The following is a 23,158-nucleotide window of genomic DNA, read 5'->3' on the forward strand; positions in this document are numbered from 1 at the left end:
GGCAAAATTATCTTCTGTAAATGATCCACTGCTACTAAGATTACGTTGACAATTTGGATATTGTACTGACGTTTTGAATTTCATATATTCGAGGAAGATTGGAAAGCATCTTCAGATGTCATTGTCTATAATGATGAGTTAATGCTCATATTAACTTCCAAATTTTTCTATGTTAAAGCAGGTGTGCAGGTATTGCATGAACAGGTAGGCCACTGAAGCATAACTGTGGTTAAAGCTGTAAAAGTTTTGGCGAAATTGCACATAACAACATCTCCACAGAAAATTTAGATTTTGGCTCAGCTAGAAGATGTTGAAGAAAATGACATTTTTTATTCTTAATGATTCCCCAGCTGGATCTTAAAGGGAGATAGCACGATATTGTGGAAAGAGGTAGTTTTGTAATTTGAAATTAGACTTTAAGAAAAGATAATGATTTTGAGACTCAAATTTCAGATGTATGAAGTGGGGTCTAAAATATCTAGTACCTGTGTTTGTAGTTACAAAGATCATATAATAACAATTGATTCTATTTGCCTTGTACTTTTCTGTAAAACAAAGACATCACTTAATTGTGTTACTATAGGTTTGTGTGGGCATTTTTAAGGAATATTTCTCTTGTGATAAATAACATAGTAATACTGACAGAGAATGATTCTTACTCCAACATTGACATTGCAGAGCTCCAGCTGTTCTCTAGAGAAACTGGTGTGAATTGAAGAAAAAAAAGTGGATGATTGAAGGTAACTTATGAGCCAGTCTTTACTTACTAAGACTATATAATTCTCAGAGGGGACATACAACCTGTGAAGAGTTGGATATGAATGATGGAGACTCATTGAGAAACGGCTGCCTCAAGGATCATCCTCTACATTTCTAGCTTGAAATACAGGGTATTTTGTGCTGTGAATTTCTGAAATAGTGGAATACTGTAGGAGGAAACATGTTTTGGGCATGAAAGGAAGGTCTGGTGTTGGTATGTGGACATGTAAGGCATGCAGTTGGACTTGCCAAGTCTGAAGGTAGAACAAAGATCTGGCCTGAAGTTGGGAATTTCTTAATGGTCAGCATAGAAAGGGTGTTTTAGCCTTGAGAAAACCCAAGAGGATCCATGACTGAAATCTGAACAACTTCAACACCTGTAGATTTAGTAAAGATGCCAACAAAATACACACCAAGTTCGTATTAAAATTAATGAGAAAAGACAAACGACTTAGTGAGAGGCATTCGGGCAACTAGCATTTAGCTAGATATTAGCTAGGAAATTTGGGAAAAAATGAAATGTCTAAAGAATCTTTGATCAGGTTTCCAAATATAAAAAATAAAAACCACTTACATGTTAGAAGACAATATACAAAATGATATTATGTTAATGGTACTATTTAATGCTAATAGACAAAAATGAAAATTATTGTGAATTAAATCAATAGACAATATATTTTCTATCACTGTCTTTTCTTCTCAATTTGTGTGTCATTTTAATTCACTAAGCAATGACTCCTCTTAATTCCACTACTTTTTATTTAACACTGAATTTTTTTTTCGTATGTGCAATATTACACTGTCCAATAGAGAGGAAATGCAGAATTTGGGCTGTTATATCAAAAACACCTTAGTTTTTCAGCTTTGGGCTTCAGGAGTGTGGTTAATTTAAATATTCTCATCAGGCCTTGATTTTTCTAATTTCTGTAATCACTTCTCCAAAATAAACAATGTCTGAAACTGATGACTACAGTGAAATTAAAATTATGCAGGCTTTTAAGATAATTATGTTTATGTAAATTTGAGGCTTTCTTTGGGGGGTGTGGGGTGGTAGAGACAAATCTTTGCTCTTGTGACCCAGGCTGTAGTGCAGTGGCATGATCTTGGCTCACTGCAACCTCCGCCTCTCAGGTTCAACCGATTCTCCTGCCTCAGCCTCCCAAATAGCTAGGATTACAGGAACATGCCACCACACCCAGCTAATTTTTGAATATTTAGTAGAGATGGGGTTTCACCATGTTGACCAGGTTGGTCTTGAACTTCTGACGTCTGGTAATCCACCAGCCTTGGCCTCCCAAAGTGTGGGGATTACAGGTGTAAGCCACCCCACCTGGCCTTCAAATTATATTTTCATACCCACTCACTTCCACAATTTTTTGGACCCATCTAGACATTTTCAGTGCATTGCTTTAAAGTGAATAAGCTGCATAAACTGTGTGGGAGCATATCTTTGGGGTAATCTGCATGTTCTCCTCAGGGGGCGGGGGCCAGAAACGGTATTAGAGTTCTTGAAGAATTTATGAAAGAGAGAATGACAATACTATACCAGGTTTAACCTATTCACAATACTGTATTTACTGAATAAAAACATTACTTTTAAAATTCTACTATTGAGTAAATAAACAAAATACATTCTTTCCATCACTCTAAAATGTGTGTACATGAAGAGAATAGAACAAGGGTTCAAATACGTAAACAAATAAATGAGGTCGGGCATGGTGGCTCACGATGTAAACCCAGCAGTTTGGCAGGCAAAAGTGGGTGAATCACTTGAGGTCAGGAGTTGGAGACCAGCCTGGAAAATATGGTGAAACCCAGTCTTGACTAAAAACACAAAAATTAGCTGGGCATGGTGGCATGCACCGGTAATCCCAACTCCTCAGAAGGCTGAGGCAGGGTAATGGCTTGAAGCCGGGAGGCGGAAGTTGAGGTTGAGCCAAGATCCTACCACTTCACTGCAGGCTGGGTGGCAGAGCAATACTCCTCAAAACACACACAGACACCCCAAAAAAACTAAAAAATGAAAATAAAAACTTTGTACTCACAGTCAAACTCACATATCTAACAGAAAAAAAAGTACTTTAAAACATAGTTTCCACAAAAGGCAAATAAGAAAACAAATTTATCACCTTGCATATAAAATTAAAATAATAAACTGAAGAGAACTATAAGGGAAAAAATTCAAAATTTACAAGTAAGTACTCTAAAAGAAGCTGAAAGTCACTCAAAACTTTTCCAGATTCTATGTCTCTACATAGAATCTATGATCATACAAACATGATCATAAAATTTCCCAGGGGCAGAACAATCAAAATGTATCTTAAAACTCAATAAACACTTCAAGTCTCACATAGGAATTGTAATGGAAAATGGATGCGTCTGCAGTATTTCTACACAAATGTGAACAAACACTATTTCTTTGTATACATTGTTTGAATATTCCAAGAAAATAACTTCCACATTAATATTAGGGGATGTGACAAAGCAGGTCTTCATCATGATAAGTAACATTGGGTGTCCACACCACTACTCAGGTCGCCTTAATTCCCAGCCAGGTTCCCTCCCTGGACACACAATGAAGGGCTCATCCATTTTGCAATCTCTTCACATTTCCTCCCCTGTGAGCCCAGTGTGGTTTTCCAGATTCCCTGTGTAATGGCCTCTCTTGTCTGGTGGGGCAGGGTGGGGCAGGGAAGTGTGAGTGATGATGGCAGAGGGCAGAAAGCATCTCAGGGAAGCCTGGGATCATTGTAACAAAAAATGATGGGCGTGGGACAGCCCATCAGGGAAGACATAGAGAGGGGCCTTGGGAGGATATCTGCGTGGAGGGTGAGAGGGCCCTGGTTGAGTCCAGACTGCGCCCCAAGTGGTAGCCGGCCTCAGGCCTCAGCCGGTGAGGGATGATGAGACAGCTACCACTTGAGCCTTGCTTCTCACCCACTGACCTTAGACACTTATAGCTCTTAGGCAGCTTAAGGTGCCCCAATCCTAAAATGTGGGTGTTACAGTTCTTTGATGGCCATTTCTCTGCCAGCCCATGGATGGCGGTGGGATTGCTCATGGCAGTCACCTCCCTGAGGCTTGTTTTCTCCATGTGGGGCACAACTCCAGGAATCAACGGCCTCTCAGTCTCCAGCCCTAGACTGTTCACCTGGCCTCCTCTCTGTTCACTCTCTAATGGCCTCCCTCCCTGGAGAAGTACTACAGGGGATTGAGCTACAGGTTCTGGCTGATGATCTGGGGGACTGCAGAAGTGGGTACAGGTTAGTTCAGGTCATGGCTCAAAGCCAATTCCCCAGAGGCCAAGGAATAACCAGCAAGATCCTTTCCTATGATGCCCTACATGGGCACCTGCCTCGCAATCCTGCCAGAACCTGGGCAGTCATGGTCAGCCAACCAGCTGAAGAAGGTCAGGTAGCAGCTGTACTGCCTGCAGCTGGAGGCTTGACCTTCATGATCCCACAACCACTAGACTGCAGTGGAATGAGACATCCTGTATCCTGCAGAGAGAGGAGTCAGGAAGGTTCATGCCAGACCTACCCTCCCACACACCAGCTCCCCTACCATGTGGGAGGCGCTCCTTACCGAGGATGCCAAGGCAATACTCCTGAATGATCACTTCCTTGTGGAAGTAAAGATTGTGATAAAAGGAAAACTTCATCCTGCCGCCGGTACCCGGGATAGTTGAGTTCCTCCCCTTACCTGGCCAAGAAGGAGACCAAAGGACCATTTCATGTAGCTGGGGTGAGGTGACCTGTTAGCTGGGGTGAAGCATGTGTTTCTCCTTCCCACGTCTCTCATTGAGACATCCCCGGGTCCCAGGGGTACCTCAAGCTGACCCAGACACCAGACCCTCCCAAAGACTCAGGCTCCTTAGCCTGACCTGCAAATCCATCATGTAGCTTAGCAGGACTTCATCATCATTTGTGATCCTGGCCAACATCTGGGTGTGCAGCAAAATTGCCTCTGGTCAAGGAGCAGCCAGATGATTGGGTGGGCATGCAAGGAAACACCCTGCAACTTTGCAAGAGCACGGAGAGTGTGGGGCAGGGCACCTTCCCTTCCAGGTCCTCTGTCTCTGTCTGGCGTGGAGGGCACCATCACAGCTGTGGTGGTCTTTGTGGTTGGTGGAGGCAGGCCCAGACAACCTGCTCTGAGCAGGGGCTGGCACTGAAGAAGTGGGCAGGGGTTTGGGGGCGGGGTGTTGTTGTGTGAGGCGACTACTTGTTCGGCGTTTCTGAGCTGCAGGAGGCCCTCCTGTGCTGGGTGCTGGACAGGCTCTGCTGCTGTCTGGGTGTGCGGTCTCTCCTTCTCCCGGTTTCCCTGAGGGGTTCATGTGTGCACCCCAGGGAACTGCTGTGGGTAGAAGCAGCTGCAGGGCTATGTTGGCTCTCCCCATGGAGCTCAAGTGGTTTCAAGGGAGCTTATATACACTCAGGGCCTAAACATCTTTGGGTGCAGCGATGGCAAAGGGAAGAAATTGTGTCTGGGGAGATAGTGCTTGCCTTGCAGAGGACAGCAGCCCCGTGCACAGTAAAAGCAAGTCTTGAACACCTCGTGTTTCTGGGGTAAGCTTGCTGGACACAGGCAAGGGGAGCAGGGAAGTTCCATGGCTTACATGGGCATGCATGCTCCCCTTCCTCAAGGGACTTTCCCAGTGAAACGTATCCTTCAACTTTCTGCTGTTATGAAGGGTCGTTGGCGCTGCTATTCTCCCTCGTGAGTGCTGAGCTTAGCTTCCTGTCCCTACCACATGCCCTCAGGGCACGTGAAATTAAGCTGCCCTCCTATCTGCATGAGCCTGTTCTGGGTGCCTCTCGTTATCCCACATGTCCTGAATCCTGGCTGACCCCCGGTGCCTACCACCTTGTTTCCCCCAACCCCGCTCCCAGGAGCTCGGCGCTCATCTCCTGCTGCCAGCCATCCCGAATTGGCAGCTGCAAGGATATGGCTCTGGCCCAGAAGCCGGGGATGCCTTGCAGCCTGGGACATTCACGTAGCCCAGCTCCAAGAGAGGGACGTCCAGTGAGTCTGTTGCTGGCTGGGGCGTACTGTGGCCAGGGACAGGCTGTGCCTGCAGGTCCTCCTGCTGAGGCTCCACATTGGCCTCCTCCTTTGGCCACCACCTCCATCTCTGCAATGATGTCATCCCCCACTAGCATGCCTCTTCCCCCAGGGTTGCCTTCCTGCTCTGTGCACAGGCCATCCTCTCCTGCACAGCCTCCAGCCTTAACATGGTGCCCTCCTTGAGGCTCCAACAGAGCAAAGCCTGTGCCTCCCACCCCACCCCCACGGCACCCCTCGACTCTGGGGGCAACTCTAGGAGAGGCCTGTGGGCCTTGCCCTGCTGAGAACCACATCCTACACCTATGTGGAACAGGGTTCCTGGGGAGCCCCACAGGGCCCTTAGCCTGTCACACTCACACTGGGGCTCAGATACCCAGCAGGGTTAGCTGCACACAGCAGCCCTGGAGTCGGATGCCAAGGCCCTGGCTTCCAGAGCCCCGCTAGCAGGCACCACGGCCATCACTGCATTTGTGAGAGCCTCTGCACCAGCAAAGCAGTGCACACGGATCACTGGATTGGCGACCATGGCGGTAGGCCTCCCGTGTGCCCAGGGCACAGGATGAGAAGTCCTTTGGAATGCCCCTGTGAGTATAGCATCCTCAGGGAGGAACCGTGGAACTCGGAGTATGTATTTGCCTAGACCTGAGAGAATCCTTGCAGGGTTTCAGCTTCTGGTGCAGATGAATTCCACCTCAGCAACGTACCAGTCGACTTTAGTCCCACGCACTCGCCCTGCCCCAATCCCCCCAAGCCACCGCCGCTGCCCTCGCCCCAGCGGGCAGCGCTGGTCCCTCTCTGTCCTCTCTGGATCTGCAATATTCAGTACCATCAGCCTAGCCTGCCTAATGAAGTGAGATGTTTCATGTGTTCCCTGTGGGTTAATTAATGTCTTGCCACACTCCGGATGCCAGTTAGGGTGTAGGTCTTCCATGCCCACAACTGCAAAGGGCTCACACTTCGCGTGTGCCTTAATCCACCGCCGCCCGCCCCATGGCACAAGCGTGGTCTCGGAAGAGTTACCGCGACATGATGGAGCTGCAGGCCAGCCGGGGCGGGGGCCCTCAGGACACGCCCACAGCCTTCGCAGTAACTGGCTGACGCCTACCGCCTTCGCAATGATTGGTCGCTGGAGGTAGGCGGGATTTCCGGGCACGGCTTCTGGCGTCCTTCCCTCTCAGGGTAGCTCCAGCTGTCCTTCGTGCAGTTGACCCTGTGGTGTTCCGAAGCCGGTTACGTATGGCCTGAGGGCCAGGCGAACCTCAGGCTCTTTGTCCTACTAAAAAGCGCAGGTATTTTCTGTTTCTCTGGACAGCTGGGTCTCTCGGCAAGAATAGAAAGCAAAGGTTTGGGATTTTGTCTATAAAAGGGGATGGGTTTTCTATGTGTGGGTGTTGAATTACGGGAGGAGTCACTGGGGAAAGAACTCCTCATTGCTATTAAGAGACTCACTTTCGTTAAACTCATTGATTTTTCCTGAGGATTCTACCTTTAACTGCCTAATATGTCCGACTAGTTGTGGGAGATGGTGCTAAGGCGCCATTGTTTTCATGTGCACTTTTTATTAAAGCGGGTTTTCTCTGTGAATGTGGTCATGATTCAGAATACAGGCGATACACTTAACCACTGCGATTAAAAAGTCACACTTTTAGTTAGCACATGTCGCGTGTCTGATTTGCTTGGAAGAAATTATCAAATTTTGACATAAATTGTGTTACTTTAGTGTATGTGGAAATATGGGGCCATAAATAATCTCAGTTTCAGTTTGCCTCTGTAAAGGCTGTAATTGTCTCCTTCGTTGTATGACAGTATTTGAAAGATGTTTCATGTATCTTTGGCACCGTAAATAATTTAAACCGAATAAGTGGGTGTAATGGAGATAAATGGAGTTAGATAGCCGAAAACTGGAACAAAATAGATGCGCTTAAGTTATTCTGTTAACCTGGCACACTGCCTTACTCCTGTAATCCTAGCATTTTGGGAAGTGGAGGTCGGAGGATGGCTTGAAGTCAGGAGTTTGAGACCAGCCTGGGTAACGTAATGGACTCTTTCATTGCTATTTTCGCATCAGGGACTGGTTTAGTGGAAGCCAGTTTTTCCTCAGGCAAAGGTTGCGCAGGGGAAGAAGGCGGCGAGGTGGACAGGTTTGGGAGTGGGGGCTGGCGGCAGGTCTCCGAGGGGCACGTGGTGGGGCGGGTCTTCCGGTAGGAGCAATGTGACAGAGGCCAGGTGGGGCAGTGAGGCTGTCACGGGGACAGGGAGGGCCAGCGAGGGAGTAGGGAGGATGGTTTCCGGATAAAACTGTACCAGGTCAGGTCATCCTCAGGCGTTACATTCTCCACAGACAGGTATTACATGTCATCCTCCGGCATCACATTCAGGCCACAGATAGGTACGGGTTGAAGGCTAGGGTTTGGGGATCTTTGACCTATTGTATGTTTCAAATCACTAAAAGATGGTAAAATATTTAAAATATTCTCCTCCTAGAACATTTTCAGTAGCTTGATTTCATCTCTTATCCAAATATCATGCTGAGTGTGGTGAGTCACCCTTGAAATCCCATCACTTTGGTAGTCCCAAGCCGGCAGAACACTTGAGCCGAAGATTTGGAGACTAGCTTGGGCACTATGGGGAAACCGTTGTCTATTTTTAAAAATACAAAAAATTTCCCAGCTGTGGTAGAAAGCGCCTGTAGTACTAGCTACTTGGGAAGCCGAGATGTAGGAAGATCAGTTGAGGCTGGGTGGAAGAGCCTGCAGCGAGCAGTTCACTTTGGCCACAGGAGACATACATCTCAAGAAAGCAAATATGCAAAACATCACACTGTACCTCATACATAGATTGTTTTCAAATAAAATTATTTAAATGGGGACATTCTTCATATTGCAACTTAGGAAAATTACAATAGCTTTTCTTATCTAATTTTTAGAAATGAGATTTTGTCAGGTACATACTAAAATGCAGCATGTGTCCATGAAGTTAGTGCGCCTTTGCTCTGAGTGTTACAAATTTTACATATTTAAAGTCAGAAATACTAAAAAGATGTCAGCCTCGGGAAGGGAATTTTACTTGGGTTTTCAGCACAGTGTGTAATAAAATTTTATCTTTTTAGCTTATTTGTATCTAAATATAGATAATGTTTTACCATTTACAGCACAATGGTAGAAGCAGATCATCCTGCCAAGCTTTTCATTGGTGGCCTCAATAGAGAAACCAATGAGAAGATGCTTAAAGCAGTATTTGGGAAACATGGTCCCGTATCAGAAGGTAACTCTTAAAACCGTGTGTGTGTGTGTGTGTGTGTGTGTGTGTGTGTGTATGTGTATTTTCACATGTATATTTCAATATGTTTGTTTAAAATATGTATGTTATATATATATATGTTTTGAAAAAATATATTTTTTCAAAGTTCATTGTATACCTACATTAAAATGCCTTATGCGTTTTAAACTCTTATTTTGTAGTATCTGTTTGATATTTGGAAAATTCTCATAGTAGTAGGTTAAGGTTCTATGGAAAGGATAACCTACTACTTAGAAAGGAAAATGAGGAAAAGTAAATGTGCTGTGGAGTTCCGAAACAAACTGGAATAAAGTAGACTGACTGTAGGGGTGACTAAGTATTAAGAACCATAATAGTGATGTGAAATGCAATTATTTTTTAGTTTGATGTAACTTTTAGATGGTTAGTACCTTGATGAGTCCATTATATGCATGTAAAATGTTTTCATATATTTTAGTTCTTTTGATAAAGTATCAAACCAGCAAATCCAGAGGCTTTGCATTTATTACTTTTGAGAACCCTGCAGATGCTAAGAATGCTGCCAAAGATATGAATGGAAAGGTAAGAGTCCCTTATTACTAATATTCTAACTCTGTTCTTCAATTAACAATATTTCTAGGTCTTTTTAATATTACTAAACTTTTGAAGATAGTAGAATGACATATGAAGCCATCCTCTTTTTTGTGCCATATACGTGCAAGTGTAGTCGGAAGGGTATTGGAATTAACATTATATAAATTAATATTTGATAACCTTTTTCTATGTTTGTATTTCGATATGAGTGCAAATATATTTTAAAAGGTTTTGAAGAGCTTTAAAACTTATAAGGAACCCTCATGTATATGAAAGTAATAAGTCAATATTTATTAAATGCTATTAATTGAAGTACATCCAATTCATGGAAATACTTTTAGAGTGTAGACAAACTGGATAGACATCTAGACAGACTCACAAGAAGGAAAGACTCTTTCCTTCTTGAAGAATATATTTTATGAAAATACATTTTTGCGAAAGTATATTTAAATAAGACCTTTACATTTACGAAAAGGTTAAGTAGTTGAAAATAGAAAATAATATGAGAACATTGAAGTCAGATAGCAGAAGAAGTAACTGGCATTTTTGCTCCATGCTTGCTTTTTCTGCTAAGGACATTTCTTTCCTGTCACCAGAGTGATTTATGTAACATGAATAGCTAATTACTCATTTCCCCAGTGTGTTTGAGGACTTGTTTTGATTGAACCAGTGGTCTCTTGTCCTGTTGAGTCTTAAATCTAGAGATTGTGTGTTTGCTTAAGCTTTAAACTTTTATGTAATTATATTAATTATTGGATTCCTTTACATTGTAGTCAAGAGCATTCCATTCTGTGCTCTTTAGTGCTTTTTTGCTTTATAACTATCCCAATCTTGCCGGGCATGGTGGCTCATGCATGTAATCCCAGCACTTTGGGTGGCCAAGGCGGGCAGATCAGAAGCTCAGGAGAAAGCAACCATAATGGCCAACATGGTGAAACCCTGTCTCTACTAAAATAAAATAAAAAAAAATTAGCTGCATCTGGTTGTGTGTGCCTATAGACCCAGCTAGTCAGTAGGCTGAGGCAGGGGAATCAGTTAAACCCAAGGAGGCAGAGGTTGCAGTGAGCCGAGATCACGCCGATGCACTCCAGCCTGGCAACAGAGCAAGAATCCGTCTCAAAAACACAAAAAATAAATGAAATAAATAAATAACGTTATCCCAATCTGTTTTTAGGTCCTGTTAGTCTTCACGCTATCCCCAAAGTGCTTTTTTAGACTTCTTGAGAATTATCCTTCCCTGTTTATGTCTCATACATAAAATTTATGCTTCAAAAACCACTTAGATTTCATATTTTCTTCCTCATTTCGTATTGTAGGTATTTTGTACTCACTGTACTGTGTATTAATCTATTGATCGTGAAATTGTATATAGTGCATATTTAAGTCTTGCTAGTTGCTTTTCTTTCTGTTACATCTAGCACACTTCCTGTCACATAGCAGAAAGTACATTTTTATTCACCCTTATAAATTAGTATTTCAAGCTGTGGCAGAAACCAAGAGTTGCTTTTGGTTCATGGCTTTGTGGTAGGTATGGAGATAATTTTGACTTCTGTATAGGAATCTATGATAATTTCTTTTTTCCGTCTAGTTTTCAAGCAAAAGGGCAGATAATTTGCGTAAAGTTTTTGTTCGTTTGTTTGCTTTTTAAGATGGAGACTCGCCGTGTGCCCTAGGCTGGATTGCAGTGGGGCCATCTTGGCTTACTGCAACCTCCGCCTCCCGGGTTCAAGCAATTCTCCTTCCTCAGCCTCCCAGTACCAGGGGCTACAGAGGCGCGCCACCATGCCCAGCTAATTTTGTACTTTGAGTAGGGATGGGGTTTCACCCTGTTGGCCAGGATGAGCTCTATCTCTTCACCTCATGATCCACCGGCCTCGGCCTCCCAAAGTGTTGGGATTACAGGTGTGAGCCACCGCACCCAGCCAACGTTATTTCTAAATTACTTCATCTCACATAATTTATTGTGTTAAAATAACTATGAATGTTGTATGCACATTAATGTTAAGATGGCCAATAAAGGAGGTTCTTCGAGTTTTCAGGGGGAATTAAGAGTTAAGGAATTTTGACTGACTTCAGAACACTGGGAAGGAAGCAGCCGTGGGCAAATCTGGGGAGAATATTTTGAGCCCAGAAATAACAAAAGAAGTTTCAAGGTAGGAACAACTGGCGATGTGGCTGCAAGGGGTCTTGTTCGGGGATTTAAGTCCTTCCTCCAAATAACAAAAGCCATGTAATTTTTAAATCGCATTATTAGCTGAACTGTTTTCAAAAATTGCTGTGGCCTGTAGAAAAGATTACAGTGAAAAATGTTATTAGGAAATTAATTAGGATAGTTAAGCATTTCTGAGAAATTACCTGAAGTACTATATTAAGATTCGTTTTTTAGGGGCACGTCTAAGGCAATGTAAGAAATGAGTAAGGGAAGAAAACTTAATGAGATCAAACAAGGATCACATATACAGAAACATTTTTAGAGTCAATATAGAATTGTAAATCATATGGGGACATTTTATGTAAGTGTTAGAAAATCCAACAAGAAACAACTCATAATGAGTAATGTGACTAATCACTCTGAAAAAGTAAGCTCATTTATTTTATTTTATTTTATTTTATTTTATTTTATTTATTTATTTATTTATTTATTTATTTATTTATTTATTTATTTATTTATTGAGACGGAGTCTCGCTCTGTCCTCCTGGCTGGAGTGCAGTGGTGCGATCTCGGCTCACTGCAAGCTCCGCCTCCCAGGTTCGCGCTATTCTCCTGCCTCAGCCTCCCGAGTAGCTGGGACTGCAGGAGCCCGCCACCGCGCCCAGCTCATTTTTTTTAAAATGACGCAAGTTTTGTTGGGACACTGCAACTTTCAAATCAGTGATGTGAATACAAAGATGAAGTGGATTATATATTGTAAAAAACAGATGTGCCACATTCTTCCATAGAATGTGTGATGGGTCAATCCTTTTTTTTATGTTTGAGTTTTTTTTTTTAATAATGGAGGACTTTTCAAGGAATTTGAATAATAGAATTTGTGTTTGATCCCTTAATGGAAGGCATGTGCTCAGTAACTATCTCAAATTTGGCATTGCGAAAGATGTGTTCATTTTAGGAGAAAACAAAGTTTCCTTTTGGGAGAAAATACCTCGAATTGAACTAGAGGTGATGTAAAACTGTTTGTAAAATGTGCTTACGTTAAATGTGCCAGTGTTATTGATAGTACCCTTAATACTTCTAGTCTTTGGATGGAAAAGCAATAAAAGTAGAACAAGCCAAGAAACCATCTTTTCAAAGTGGTGGTAGGCGGAGACCACCAGCTTCCTCGAGAAACAGAAGCCCTTCAGGAAGTCTGAGATCTGCAAGAGGAAGCAGTGGAGGAAAAAGAGGGTGGCTTCGCTCACATGAAGTACACCTGGGTAATGTTTTAAAATATAAAGATGGAACCATAGGACTGAAAGAAAATAAGTTTGAAGATATCAAAATTTCTCAATTTTTTTATTTCTTGTATGAAGAGAAAATTAGCTTATTGATAATAAGCAAACTTATTTCTAAGTACTAAAGGTGTATTATAAAAATGATTGAACTAATATCTAAAATTTGTTTTAAAATTATAATAAGTTTGCATTGAAGTAACACACATTTGAAACTGAGTTGTGTTTATGAATGGTGATTGCCTGTACTCAACCGGGTTTCTGCAGAACTCATTTATATTCATTATACTTTAGAGTTTTCTACTTTAGGGCCCAGAACTTCATGTCAGTTGTATCATCAAAGTACAATGTAATATTTTAAATTTTCCAACAGGAAAAAGTAACTGAATACTGAAGATTGATTTTGCAGTATTTGTTTTCTTGTGTCTACATGTGGAAACATCTATGCGAATGTATCGCTTTGTAATTTTGATAAAGAGAGTTTGTACGTTGGCCTGCCGTAAAGCATTTTCAGTTGAAGAAATGTAGAACTTTAATTTCTGAAAAGAGTCTGTGACTCTGGAAAGATGTAAAAACCACTGCTTCACAGATATGTATGAATCTTTCTTTGCTGGAGGCTGAGTCACTGAAAATGATATTTATGAGTGACTTACTTAATAGAAATGAGGGGTCCATCTTTACATATAAAAGAAAAACAAACCATATATTTAAAAAAAAGGAAAAAGAAAAAACTATTGGATGGGCTGTGCGAGGTGGCTCACGCCTGTCACCTCAGCACCTGGGGAGTACAGGGCAGGTGGACCACGAGGTCAGGAGTTCCAGACCAGCCTGGCCAACATGGTGAAACCCTGTCTCTCCTAAAGATACAAAACAATTTGCCTGGGCGTGGTGGTGTGCACCTGTAATCCCAGCTACTGAGGAGGCTGAGGCAGGAGAATCACAGGAACCTGGGAGGCAAAAGCTGCGGTGAGCCAAGGTTATGCCATGGCACTCCAGCCTGCGTGATAGGGCAAGAGTCCATCTGAATAAATAAATAAACCTCTTGGTTAACTTGTATTATCTATTAACCAACCTTCAAAACTCTAACAATTAACGTGGAGTTTTAATAACCAGACGTGTAATTAATTGGAGATTTTTTTCAAGTTGAAATTGCAGTGTTTGCTCCATTTTAAGATGCATAGCTTCACGGCTGTTTTGTCTCCACTGATCTTGAGGGTGAGGTTCAATTATACTCTGCCACGGACGCGAATGTATATATAAATTCTAACCTGTAACACCACCTGGCAGTTGGCATATATCTACATTTTTGTAGAGGTATAAAAATATGTTTATATTACCGAATATGCAATTCTTAAAGGCTGTTACAATTCAGCATAGTCTCAACTGAAAATTAGTGTCTCATAAGGGAATTTTAAGAATTCTATATTGTGTTAACAAATTTTAGAGACAATGTATTTTCCTGATATGTGACTTCTTGGTATTGGAAATATTTGAGTTTCTTTGAATGGAAATTAGTTTATCTTTATGATGTGCTTTGAAAATTTTTCATTACAGAATGATATAAACAGTCATTTATCATTTTTCTTTTAATATTTTTATGCATATGATAGTTAGATATTTTAGTGATAGATTTCTGCCCCCGTTCACTCCCCATTTTTCCTTACCTCTCCTTCATACCGATATATTATGATACTTGAGTTTCTTTCCAGATTTTCTAAATGAACTTTTATTGCTTGAAGTGTACTAATATCATGTAGGAATGCTAATTTTATTAGTTTAGACAAAATGTGAATTTGTTATAAAATGTAGAAAATATTTGTAAACAACTAAAACTTAGCCATTTAAGAAACAGTGATGTTAGTTAACTGAAAATATTTTGTTTGAAATACAGATGATGGTGGATACACTCCTGATCTCAAGATGAGTTATTCTAGGGGACTCATTCCAGTTAAAAGAGGTCCATCTTCAAGAAGTGGAGGTCCTCCTCCGAAAAAATCTGCTCCTTCTGCTGTGGCAAGAAGCAATAGATGGATGGGAAGCCAAGGTAAATGCTACCTGACAGAAAGACCGTAGCTTTTGTATGACTAAAAATGAGTTGTTTTACCTGAACGCTTAGCTTTAAGTTCATTGAACAAAAGGGAAGTGACACATACGTGAGCATAATTACTGATTGATAGCTTTTATTATAGTTTCTATCTCACTAGGTACATTTCAGATTTATGTTGAGAAATACTTGAGCTTCTCATTGCAGATCAAATAAGTGATTAGAGTGAGGCCAACATTCCTTTTAATCCTGTGTTTGCTAGAAAATTCCCCTTAATTTTTCTAAAGGTTCCTAGCAGTATTCTTTGATGGTAGGCTTCTTGATCTAATTAATTCTTCCATTTCCTAAGTCCCATGGTGTCCCATTCTAAAAATTGCTTGTTCGGTGACTTTGCTGGTTTGGAGTCTTGCTCTTACTAGGTGAGAGTGCACTATGTGAGGTGACGACTTACTGTAGCCTCAAATTTGTGAGATGACGGCTTACTATAGCCTCAAATTCCTGGGCTCAAGCAATTCTGCTGTTTCAGCCTCCCGAGTTTCTGCAACTACAGGCATGCAACAACACACCTAGCTACACTTTTTTCCTATGTTTTTGTAGAGAGAGGATCTGACTACATTGTCAAAACTGATGTTAAAGCCCGGGGCTTAAGTGGTCCAGCTGCCTCAGCCTTCCACACTCACTCACAGTGTGAGCTGCTAAGCCTGGCCCTCCAGCTTCTGAGACCTCAGTAATGCGTATGTGCAAGGCATACTCACTGCTTGCATGAAGATTCAAAAGAACTACAAGAGCATTTAGCAGACAAGGAGTCATTGGGCTTAAATACGATTTAAAAATAAATTTAAGGCTCGAAAGGTAGACACGTAGGAGTCCAAAATTCTTAAATTAAGTGGATATCACAGAAATGCAGAGCTGTGAAATATAGGTGTATGTAAATCAGTAATTGAGATTGTACCGGGTTGTTTAAACATTAACACAAGATCCTTAGTGTAAGATTTGAAATTATTGGAGGAGAGGATTTAGAACTAAGCAACCCGAGGTGAGCAGTAGGGTTGAATGCAGGTAATGCTTTTGAGAAGAATTGTAAGACTGCAGACTGAACAGAAGAAAATAAGACAATAAATAAAAGTTCTTAGCAAGGAAGTTTAAGCAGAGCAAATTAAAATTCTTTCTTAGTCCTCCATCCTAATATGGAGGTAGTTAAAAACTGCCATTTTCAATTTTACGTTTCATACGTAGAGTATCGGTGAAGGGAGGTATTTATTGGCTTCAGGATACCCAAGCCAACTCATTTCCACTGGAAAATTAGCCAGTGAAGGTATCATATGTGAAGCACTGACCTCTAAGGAATAGCAAGTGAAGAATATATTAAAGGAGAAACTTTCTAGTTTGAAATAGCAACAATGTTGTAATGACCCCTTGCATAGCATTGCTTTCTTGGCAGTAAAAGCAAATCTTGACCATCATTAGAAAATCTTCACTAATACATTTTAATTTGTCAACATTGAAGATAGAGCCAACCAGTTAGAGATAAAGAACTTTTATGTAAACATTTAGCATATAGTCATTTACAGGTAGCTGTATTTATGTGTGTGTGAGATGGACTGAATGATATTGGAAAATCCACCTTCTTTGGCTGAGAAACGACAATGTATGTAAACTTTAAAATCAGTGAAGAGTTTGATGGTTTTACATGTTTTGCCTGTGTCACTCACAGTCATCAGTAATTTATATGAAAAGGAAAATAATAACTAAGTAGTTATTAACCATTACATATCAACTTTTACCTAAGCATTAATGTTTGCCTTCAGCTTCATTAGAAGAACTGGCCTTGTGGGAGCCATGGGATTATCCAAAGCCATAAGAAATATTCACAGTGTCATGACTGTCTAGTAATTTAGGAAACAAAGAATGGAGTCATAGAAGAAATAATTTTAAAAAGTTGTTTGAGAGAAGAGAAAATAGTGTTTCAGATTTGGTGTTCTTTACATAATGTTCCATCATTTGAATGTTAAAGGTCCCATGTCACAAAGAAGAGAGAATTATGGAGTTCCTCCACGCAGAGGGACAATATCTTCCTGGAGAAATGATCGCATGTCACCAAGAGATGATGGTTATGCAACTAACGATGGGTAAAGGAAAAATTAAAAAACACAGTTGATTTTTTTTTCTGTGGTGATGAAATTCACATAACAAAATTAAATATTATAAGGTGAACAGTTAAGGGGTGTTTAATACATTCTGTGCCGTGCAACAACTACCTCCATTGAGTTCCAGAACATTTTCGTCCCTCCAACTTAAAACTACTACCATTTAGGCAGTCCCTCCCATTTCGTCCTTTTCCTTAGCTGCTAGCAAACACCAGTCAGTGTTCTGCCTCTGAACTTACCTGTTGTGGGTATTTAATGTTAATGTGCTCAAACAGTACATGACTTTTTGTATTTGTCAGCTTTCCTTTTGCATGATATCCTGAAGGTTCATTTACATCACAGCACTTCACTCCTTCCACAAGCTATTAGCCCATTATTTTATCTGGGTGGTTTCCACCCCAGTATTTCTACGCACCAATGTTTGTTTGAGTATGCATATTCAGCTCTGGGTGTATATGAGTGGAATTGCATGGTCCTATGATAATGATGTTTGTTTTCTTGAGGAACCGCCACATTTCTCCATAGTAGCTGCATCATTTTCCGTTCCAACCTAGCGTTGTATCAGCATTCCAATTTGTCTACATCCTCTCAAACACTTGTTATTTCCTGCTTTTGGAAATTTATTGCCATTCAACTGTGTGTTTGAAATATGATATCTCATTTTGGATTTGAAATGCATTTTCTGCGCCCATTAACTCATCATGCACATGTATCCTAGAACTTAAAGTATAATAAAACAAAAAGAAATGCATTTTCTGAATCACTGAATATGAGTATCTGTCCCGTGTGCTTTTTGGGCATTTGTCGATTTTATTTGGAGAAATATCTGTTTAGATGTTTGGCCTTTTAATTTTGTTTAAGTTGTAAGTTAGTCATGTATTAGATACTAGAAGTTGAAAATTTAAAATTTGTTGCTTAAACTTATGCACACAGAAATCATCCAAGTCGCCAAGAAACGAGGGATTATGCTCCACCATCTAGAGGCTATGCATACCGTGATAATGGTCATTCTAATCGGGATGAACATTCCTCTAGAGGATATAGGTACTGTAACTTTTTCTGGATTTGTCAAATAGATTTCTTAAATTGTTCATTCCAACTAACATTGTATCAGGGCTCCAATGTATCTACATCCTCTCAAACACTTGTTATTTCCTGCTTTTGAAAATTTATTGCCCTTCCAGTGTGTGTGTGTGAAATATGATATCTCATTTTGGATTTGGAATGCATTTCCTGCACCCATTAACTCATCACGCACATGTACCCTAGAACTTAAAGTATAATAAAAAAGAGAAATGCATTTTCTGAATCACTGAATATGAGTATCTGTCCCATGTGCTTTTTGGGCATTTGCCCATTTTATTTGGAGAAATATCTATTTAGATGTTTGGACTTTTAATTTTGTTTAAGTTGTAAGTTAGTCATATATCGGATACTAGAAGTTGAAAATTTAAAATTTGTTGCTTAAACTTATGCATACAGAAATCATCGAAGTTCCCAAGAAACTAGGGATTATGCTCCACCATCTAGAGGCCATGCATACCATGATTATGGTCATTCTCGACGGTATGAAAGTTATTCTAGAGGATATAGGTACTGTACCTTTTTCTGGATTTGCCAAATAGATTTCTTAAATTGTTCATTCCAACTAACATTGTAGCAGGGCTCCAATTTTTCTACATCCTCTCAAACACTTGTTATTTCCTGCTTTTGAAAATTTATTGCCATTCATCTGTGCGTGTGAAATATGATATCTGATTTTGGATTTGAAATGCATTTTCTGCACCCATTAACTCATCATGCACATGTATCCTAGAGCTTAAAGTATAATAAAACAAAAAGAAATGCATTTTCTGAATCACTGAATATGAGTATCTGTCCCTTGTGCTTTTTGGGCATTTGTCGATTTTATTTGGAGAAATATCTATTTAGATGTTTGGCCTTTTAATTTAAAGTTGTAAGTTAGTCATGTATTTGATACTAGAAGATGAAAATTTAAAATTTGTTGCTTAAATTATGCACACAGAAATCATCCAAGTTCCCAAGAAACTAGGGATTATGCTCCACCATCTAGAGGCTAGGCATACCGAGACTATGGTCATTCTAGGCAGGATGAACATTCCTCTAGAAGATATAGATACTGTAACTTTTTCTGGATTTATCAAATAGATTTCTTAAATTGCTCATTCCAACTAACATTGTGTCAGGGCTCCAATTAGCTACATCCTCTCAAACACTTGTTATTTCCTGCTTTTGAAAATTTATTGCCCTTCCAGTGTGTGTGTGTGAAGTGTGGAAGCTCCTTTTTTATTTGACATGCATTTCCTGAATCATTGATTATGAGTATCTGTTTCATGTGCTTTTTGGGCATTTGGGCATTTTGGGCATTTGGGCTCTGTGGGCATTTTATTTAGATGTTTGGCAATTTAATTGTGTTTAAGTTGTAATTTAGTTATGTTTTGGATACTAGAAGTTGACAATTTAAAATTCCTTGCTTAAACTTGTGCACGCAGAAATCATCCAAGTTCCCGAGAAACCAGGGACTATACTCCACCACCTAGAGACTATGCATACCGTGATTATGGTCATTCTAGTTGGGATGAACATTCCTCTAGAGGATATAGGTACTGTCATGTCATCTGGATTTATCAAATAGATTTCTTAAATGGTTCATTCTGAAATTGAAAATACTTTTTTTTTCAATTTAGTTATCATGATGGCTATGGTGAAGCCCTTGGTAGAGATCATTCTGAACATCTAAGTGGAAGTTCTTATAGAGATGCATTTCCGAGATATGGTAAGGGTCCAGGATGGATTTGTAAATTACAGAATTTTATTGAATAGACCAGATTGTTATTTTAATGAAATTCTAAGGAAAATTGTAAAGGACATATGCAACATGTTTAAATATTGAGTATTCTTAACAGTATAAAGCCTAGGGAATGATACGAAGGTGAGAACTTCAGTTAACCTTAAGAAAATGTGACTGAGCATTTACTTTAGAATTAAGTTTGTTAAGCTGCAAAATACTACTCTTACACTTCTCTTAAATAAAACCTTCTGACTATTGAAGACTTGATTAATATCCTGTCAACAAAGGCGGAGGAAAGCAGATATTTCCAAATAGTACTTTAACTAATTCATGCTTTAATGATAGCAGTAAAAAATGTTTAAATGTAGTCCCACATATTATTTTATCAACGCTGCAGGGACCTCTCATGGTGCACCACCTGCACGAGGGCCTCGGATGTCTTATGATGGAAGCACCTGCCATGCATATAGTAATACACGAGATAGATATGGCAGAAGTTGGGAGAGTTACTCAAGGAGCTGTGGTGATTTTCATTATTGTGATCGTGAGCATGTTTGCAGAAGAGACCAAAGGAATCTGCCTTCTCTGGGTAGGGTGCTCCCTGATCATCGTGAAGCATATGGTAGCTCAAGTTATGTGGCATCTATAGCAGATGGTGGGGAGTGTCGATCTGAAAAAGGAGACTCGAGCAGATATTAAAGCAAGCATTCAAAATAATAGTTATTGCATACCAAACCTTGTTTGCAAATCAAAAATTGAAATGTTATTTCTGCATCGTTACCTGCATATTACTAAAAGAAACATGTTGGTTTTGTGGAGAGAGGTAGATACTAACTTCCTCCATGAATTTTTTGAGGTATTCAAAGGAAAAGGAATTGTTTTCAAAGTAATTTCATACTTGTTGATGCTATTTGAAAAGTGTTTAGATGTAATATCTGCCTTAAAATTTTCACAATAAAATTTTACATGTACTGCAAGATGCCTGGTGTTATTGGTTAGCCACACATGCTTAAACCAAATTCAATAGGAGAGTAAATTGTGTAGTTTGTTGTACGTTTTCCTTTGTTTCTTTGAACACAGATACAAAATTAGGGATGTGTTATGTCGCCCTTGCAAGCTGCTCAAGTTTTCTAATTAGGCTTTTTCTCTTTAAAAACTAACAAGGTTAAAATGTTTGAGAAGTCTTCAGAAAGACTACAAAACTGTCTGCCTCATCCTAAAATGTTTATTTTTTAAAGGAATAGTACAGGTCAAAGGAAATAATTAGATACTGATACTAAAGTTTAAGACATCCGGAACATTCTATGTGAAGCATTCTGTGACTGAAGAGGATAACGGTAATGAAAACTTTTTTTTCACCTAAATCAGAAGTGAACCAGCTAAGTTTCTCAGGTGCATAGCATAATGAATTTAAATGTTCGTAGTTTAAATAGTGGAAAGGAAGTGTTTTTTCTTGTGAGGTACCCACGTTAATTTTTTCTTGAATATTTTGACAGTGGATGTTGTAAGTAATGGTTTAGTAATATGTTCTTACAAATAGGAATAATCTAGAATGGTTGGGATAGTATCAATTTTTTTTGAGATGAAGTGTAGCTTTGTCGCCGAAGCTGGGGTGCAGTGGCTCTGTCTTGGCTTATGGCAACCGCTGCCTTCTGGGTCCAAGCTATTCTGCCTCAGCATCCTGAGTAACTGGTATTAGATATGTGTGCAGCACAGCTGGGCCAATTTTTGTATTTTTAGTGCAGACAGCGTTTCACCTTGTTTGCCAGGCTGTTCTAAAAATCCTGATCCACCCTCCTCAGAGTCCCGAAGTGCTGAGATTATAGGCATGAGCCACCACTGTCAGCCTATCAGATTTAATTGATAATATGAATGGAAACACTTTAAACCTCATACTTAGGGGAAAGTGAAGTATATAAAACATAAACAACAGCATAAAGTTTCTGATGGGATTGCTTAAAGTTTTCAGACATCATTGAATGATAAAAATATTTGGACCGAAATAACTAAATGAATTAATTTTCCTGATTATACAAACTAAAGAAATGAAATACATCAAGTTCCAGAAGTTTTGCAGTCCATAATTCTTAGAATTGACAGACTAATAGGCAAGGAGGAAGTATTTTCTTGAAAAATTTTGACACAATCGTCAATTTTTATAGGGTAAGGGTACAAATAATTTTAAAGGGAGAAGTTGCCAACTTTGATTTTGAAGTGAGTTATTCATGTTATGAAGTGTTTTCATTCACCTGTAGCATTGTGAGGATGAAGTGAAAAGATAAATCTCCCTAGTCTTGTGTATCTTACTGTCCAGGTGTGGTGGTTCAGGTCTCTAATTCTAACACTTGGGGAGGCCGAGGCTTGCAGAGCACTTTAGGACAGGAGTTGAAGACCAGGCTGGCCAACACCATGAAACCTCATCTCTACCAAAAATACAAAAATTAGCCGGGCATGGTGGTGCCTGCCTGTAGTACGTTGCAGTTAATTGGGAGGCTCAGGCAGGACAATGGTTTGAACTTGGGAGCCTGATGCTGCGGTGAGCTGATATTGCACCATGCACCCTAGGCTGGGTGACAGAGTGCGACTCCAACACAAAAATAATTATATCCATCAACAAATATATAAATAATAAATAGGGTATCCTTCAGTTCAAGCACTTATTGATTCTTTTTTCTTTTTTAGAGACAAGGTCTCACACTGTTGTCCAGCCTAGACTGCAGTGGCACCAGCATAGCTCACTGCAGCCTTGAACACGGGGTTCAAATGTGCAAGCCTTCCATTTCAGCCTCCCAAGTAGCTGGAAATACAGACACACACCAACCACCATGCGCAGCTTTTGTGTTTGTGTGTGTGTGGTAGGGACAATGCTTTGGACATATTGTTCAGGCTGGTCTCAAACTCCCAGACCGAAATAATCCTCCTTCCCTGGCTTCCCAAAGTGTTGTGATTATAGCCGTGAGCCACTGAGTCTGGCGTATCTTTTCGTATTATGAGCGACATTCCACCTCACTGAGTCTGGCATATCTTTCCTTGTTATGAGCGACATTACAG

General features: G+C 40.3%; 1 protein-coding gene across 2 annotated transcripts; it reads left to right on the plus strand.

Moving 5' to 3' along the window:
* The first annotated feature begins 7,002 nt into the window (after positions 1-7,002).
* Positions 7,003-21,084, plus strand: LOC129530256 (RNA-binding motif protein, Y chromosome, family 1 member F/J-like). 2 transcript variants are annotated; one of them, XM_055377116.1, is made up of 11 exons: positions 7,003-7,115; positions 8,978-9,090; positions 9,563-9,666; positions 12,912-13,089; positions 14,996-15,148; positions 17,163-17,277; positions 18,229-18,339; positions 18,778-18,888; positions 19,809-19,919; positions 20,004-20,092; positions 20,505-21,084. In XM_055377116.1, the coding sequence occupies exons 2-11, from the start codon at positions 8,982-8,984 to the stop codon at positions 20,804-20,806; spliced, it is 1,383 nt and encodes a 460-aa protein (XP_055233091.1). In that variant the 5' UTR covers positions 7,003-7,115; positions 8,978-8,981; the 3' UTR covers positions 20,807-21,084. The 2 variants fall into 2 exon arrangements, with proteins under 2 accessions (XP_055233091.1, XP_055233092.1); XM_055377117.2 differs by lacking the exon at positions 7,003-7,115 and having other exon boundaries at positions 8,988-9,090; positions 9,577-9,666.
* The last annotated feature ends 2,074 nt before the right edge of the window (positions 21,085-23,158 follow it).

This window comes from Gorilla gorilla, chromosome Y, assembly GCF_029281585.2.
Source record: "Gorilla gorilla gorilla isolate KB3781 chromosome Y, NHGRI_mGorGor1-v2.1_pri, whole genome shotgun sequence".
Taxonomy (NCBI): Eukaryota; Metazoa; Chordata; class Mammalia; order Primates; family Hominidae; genus Gorilla; species Gorilla gorilla.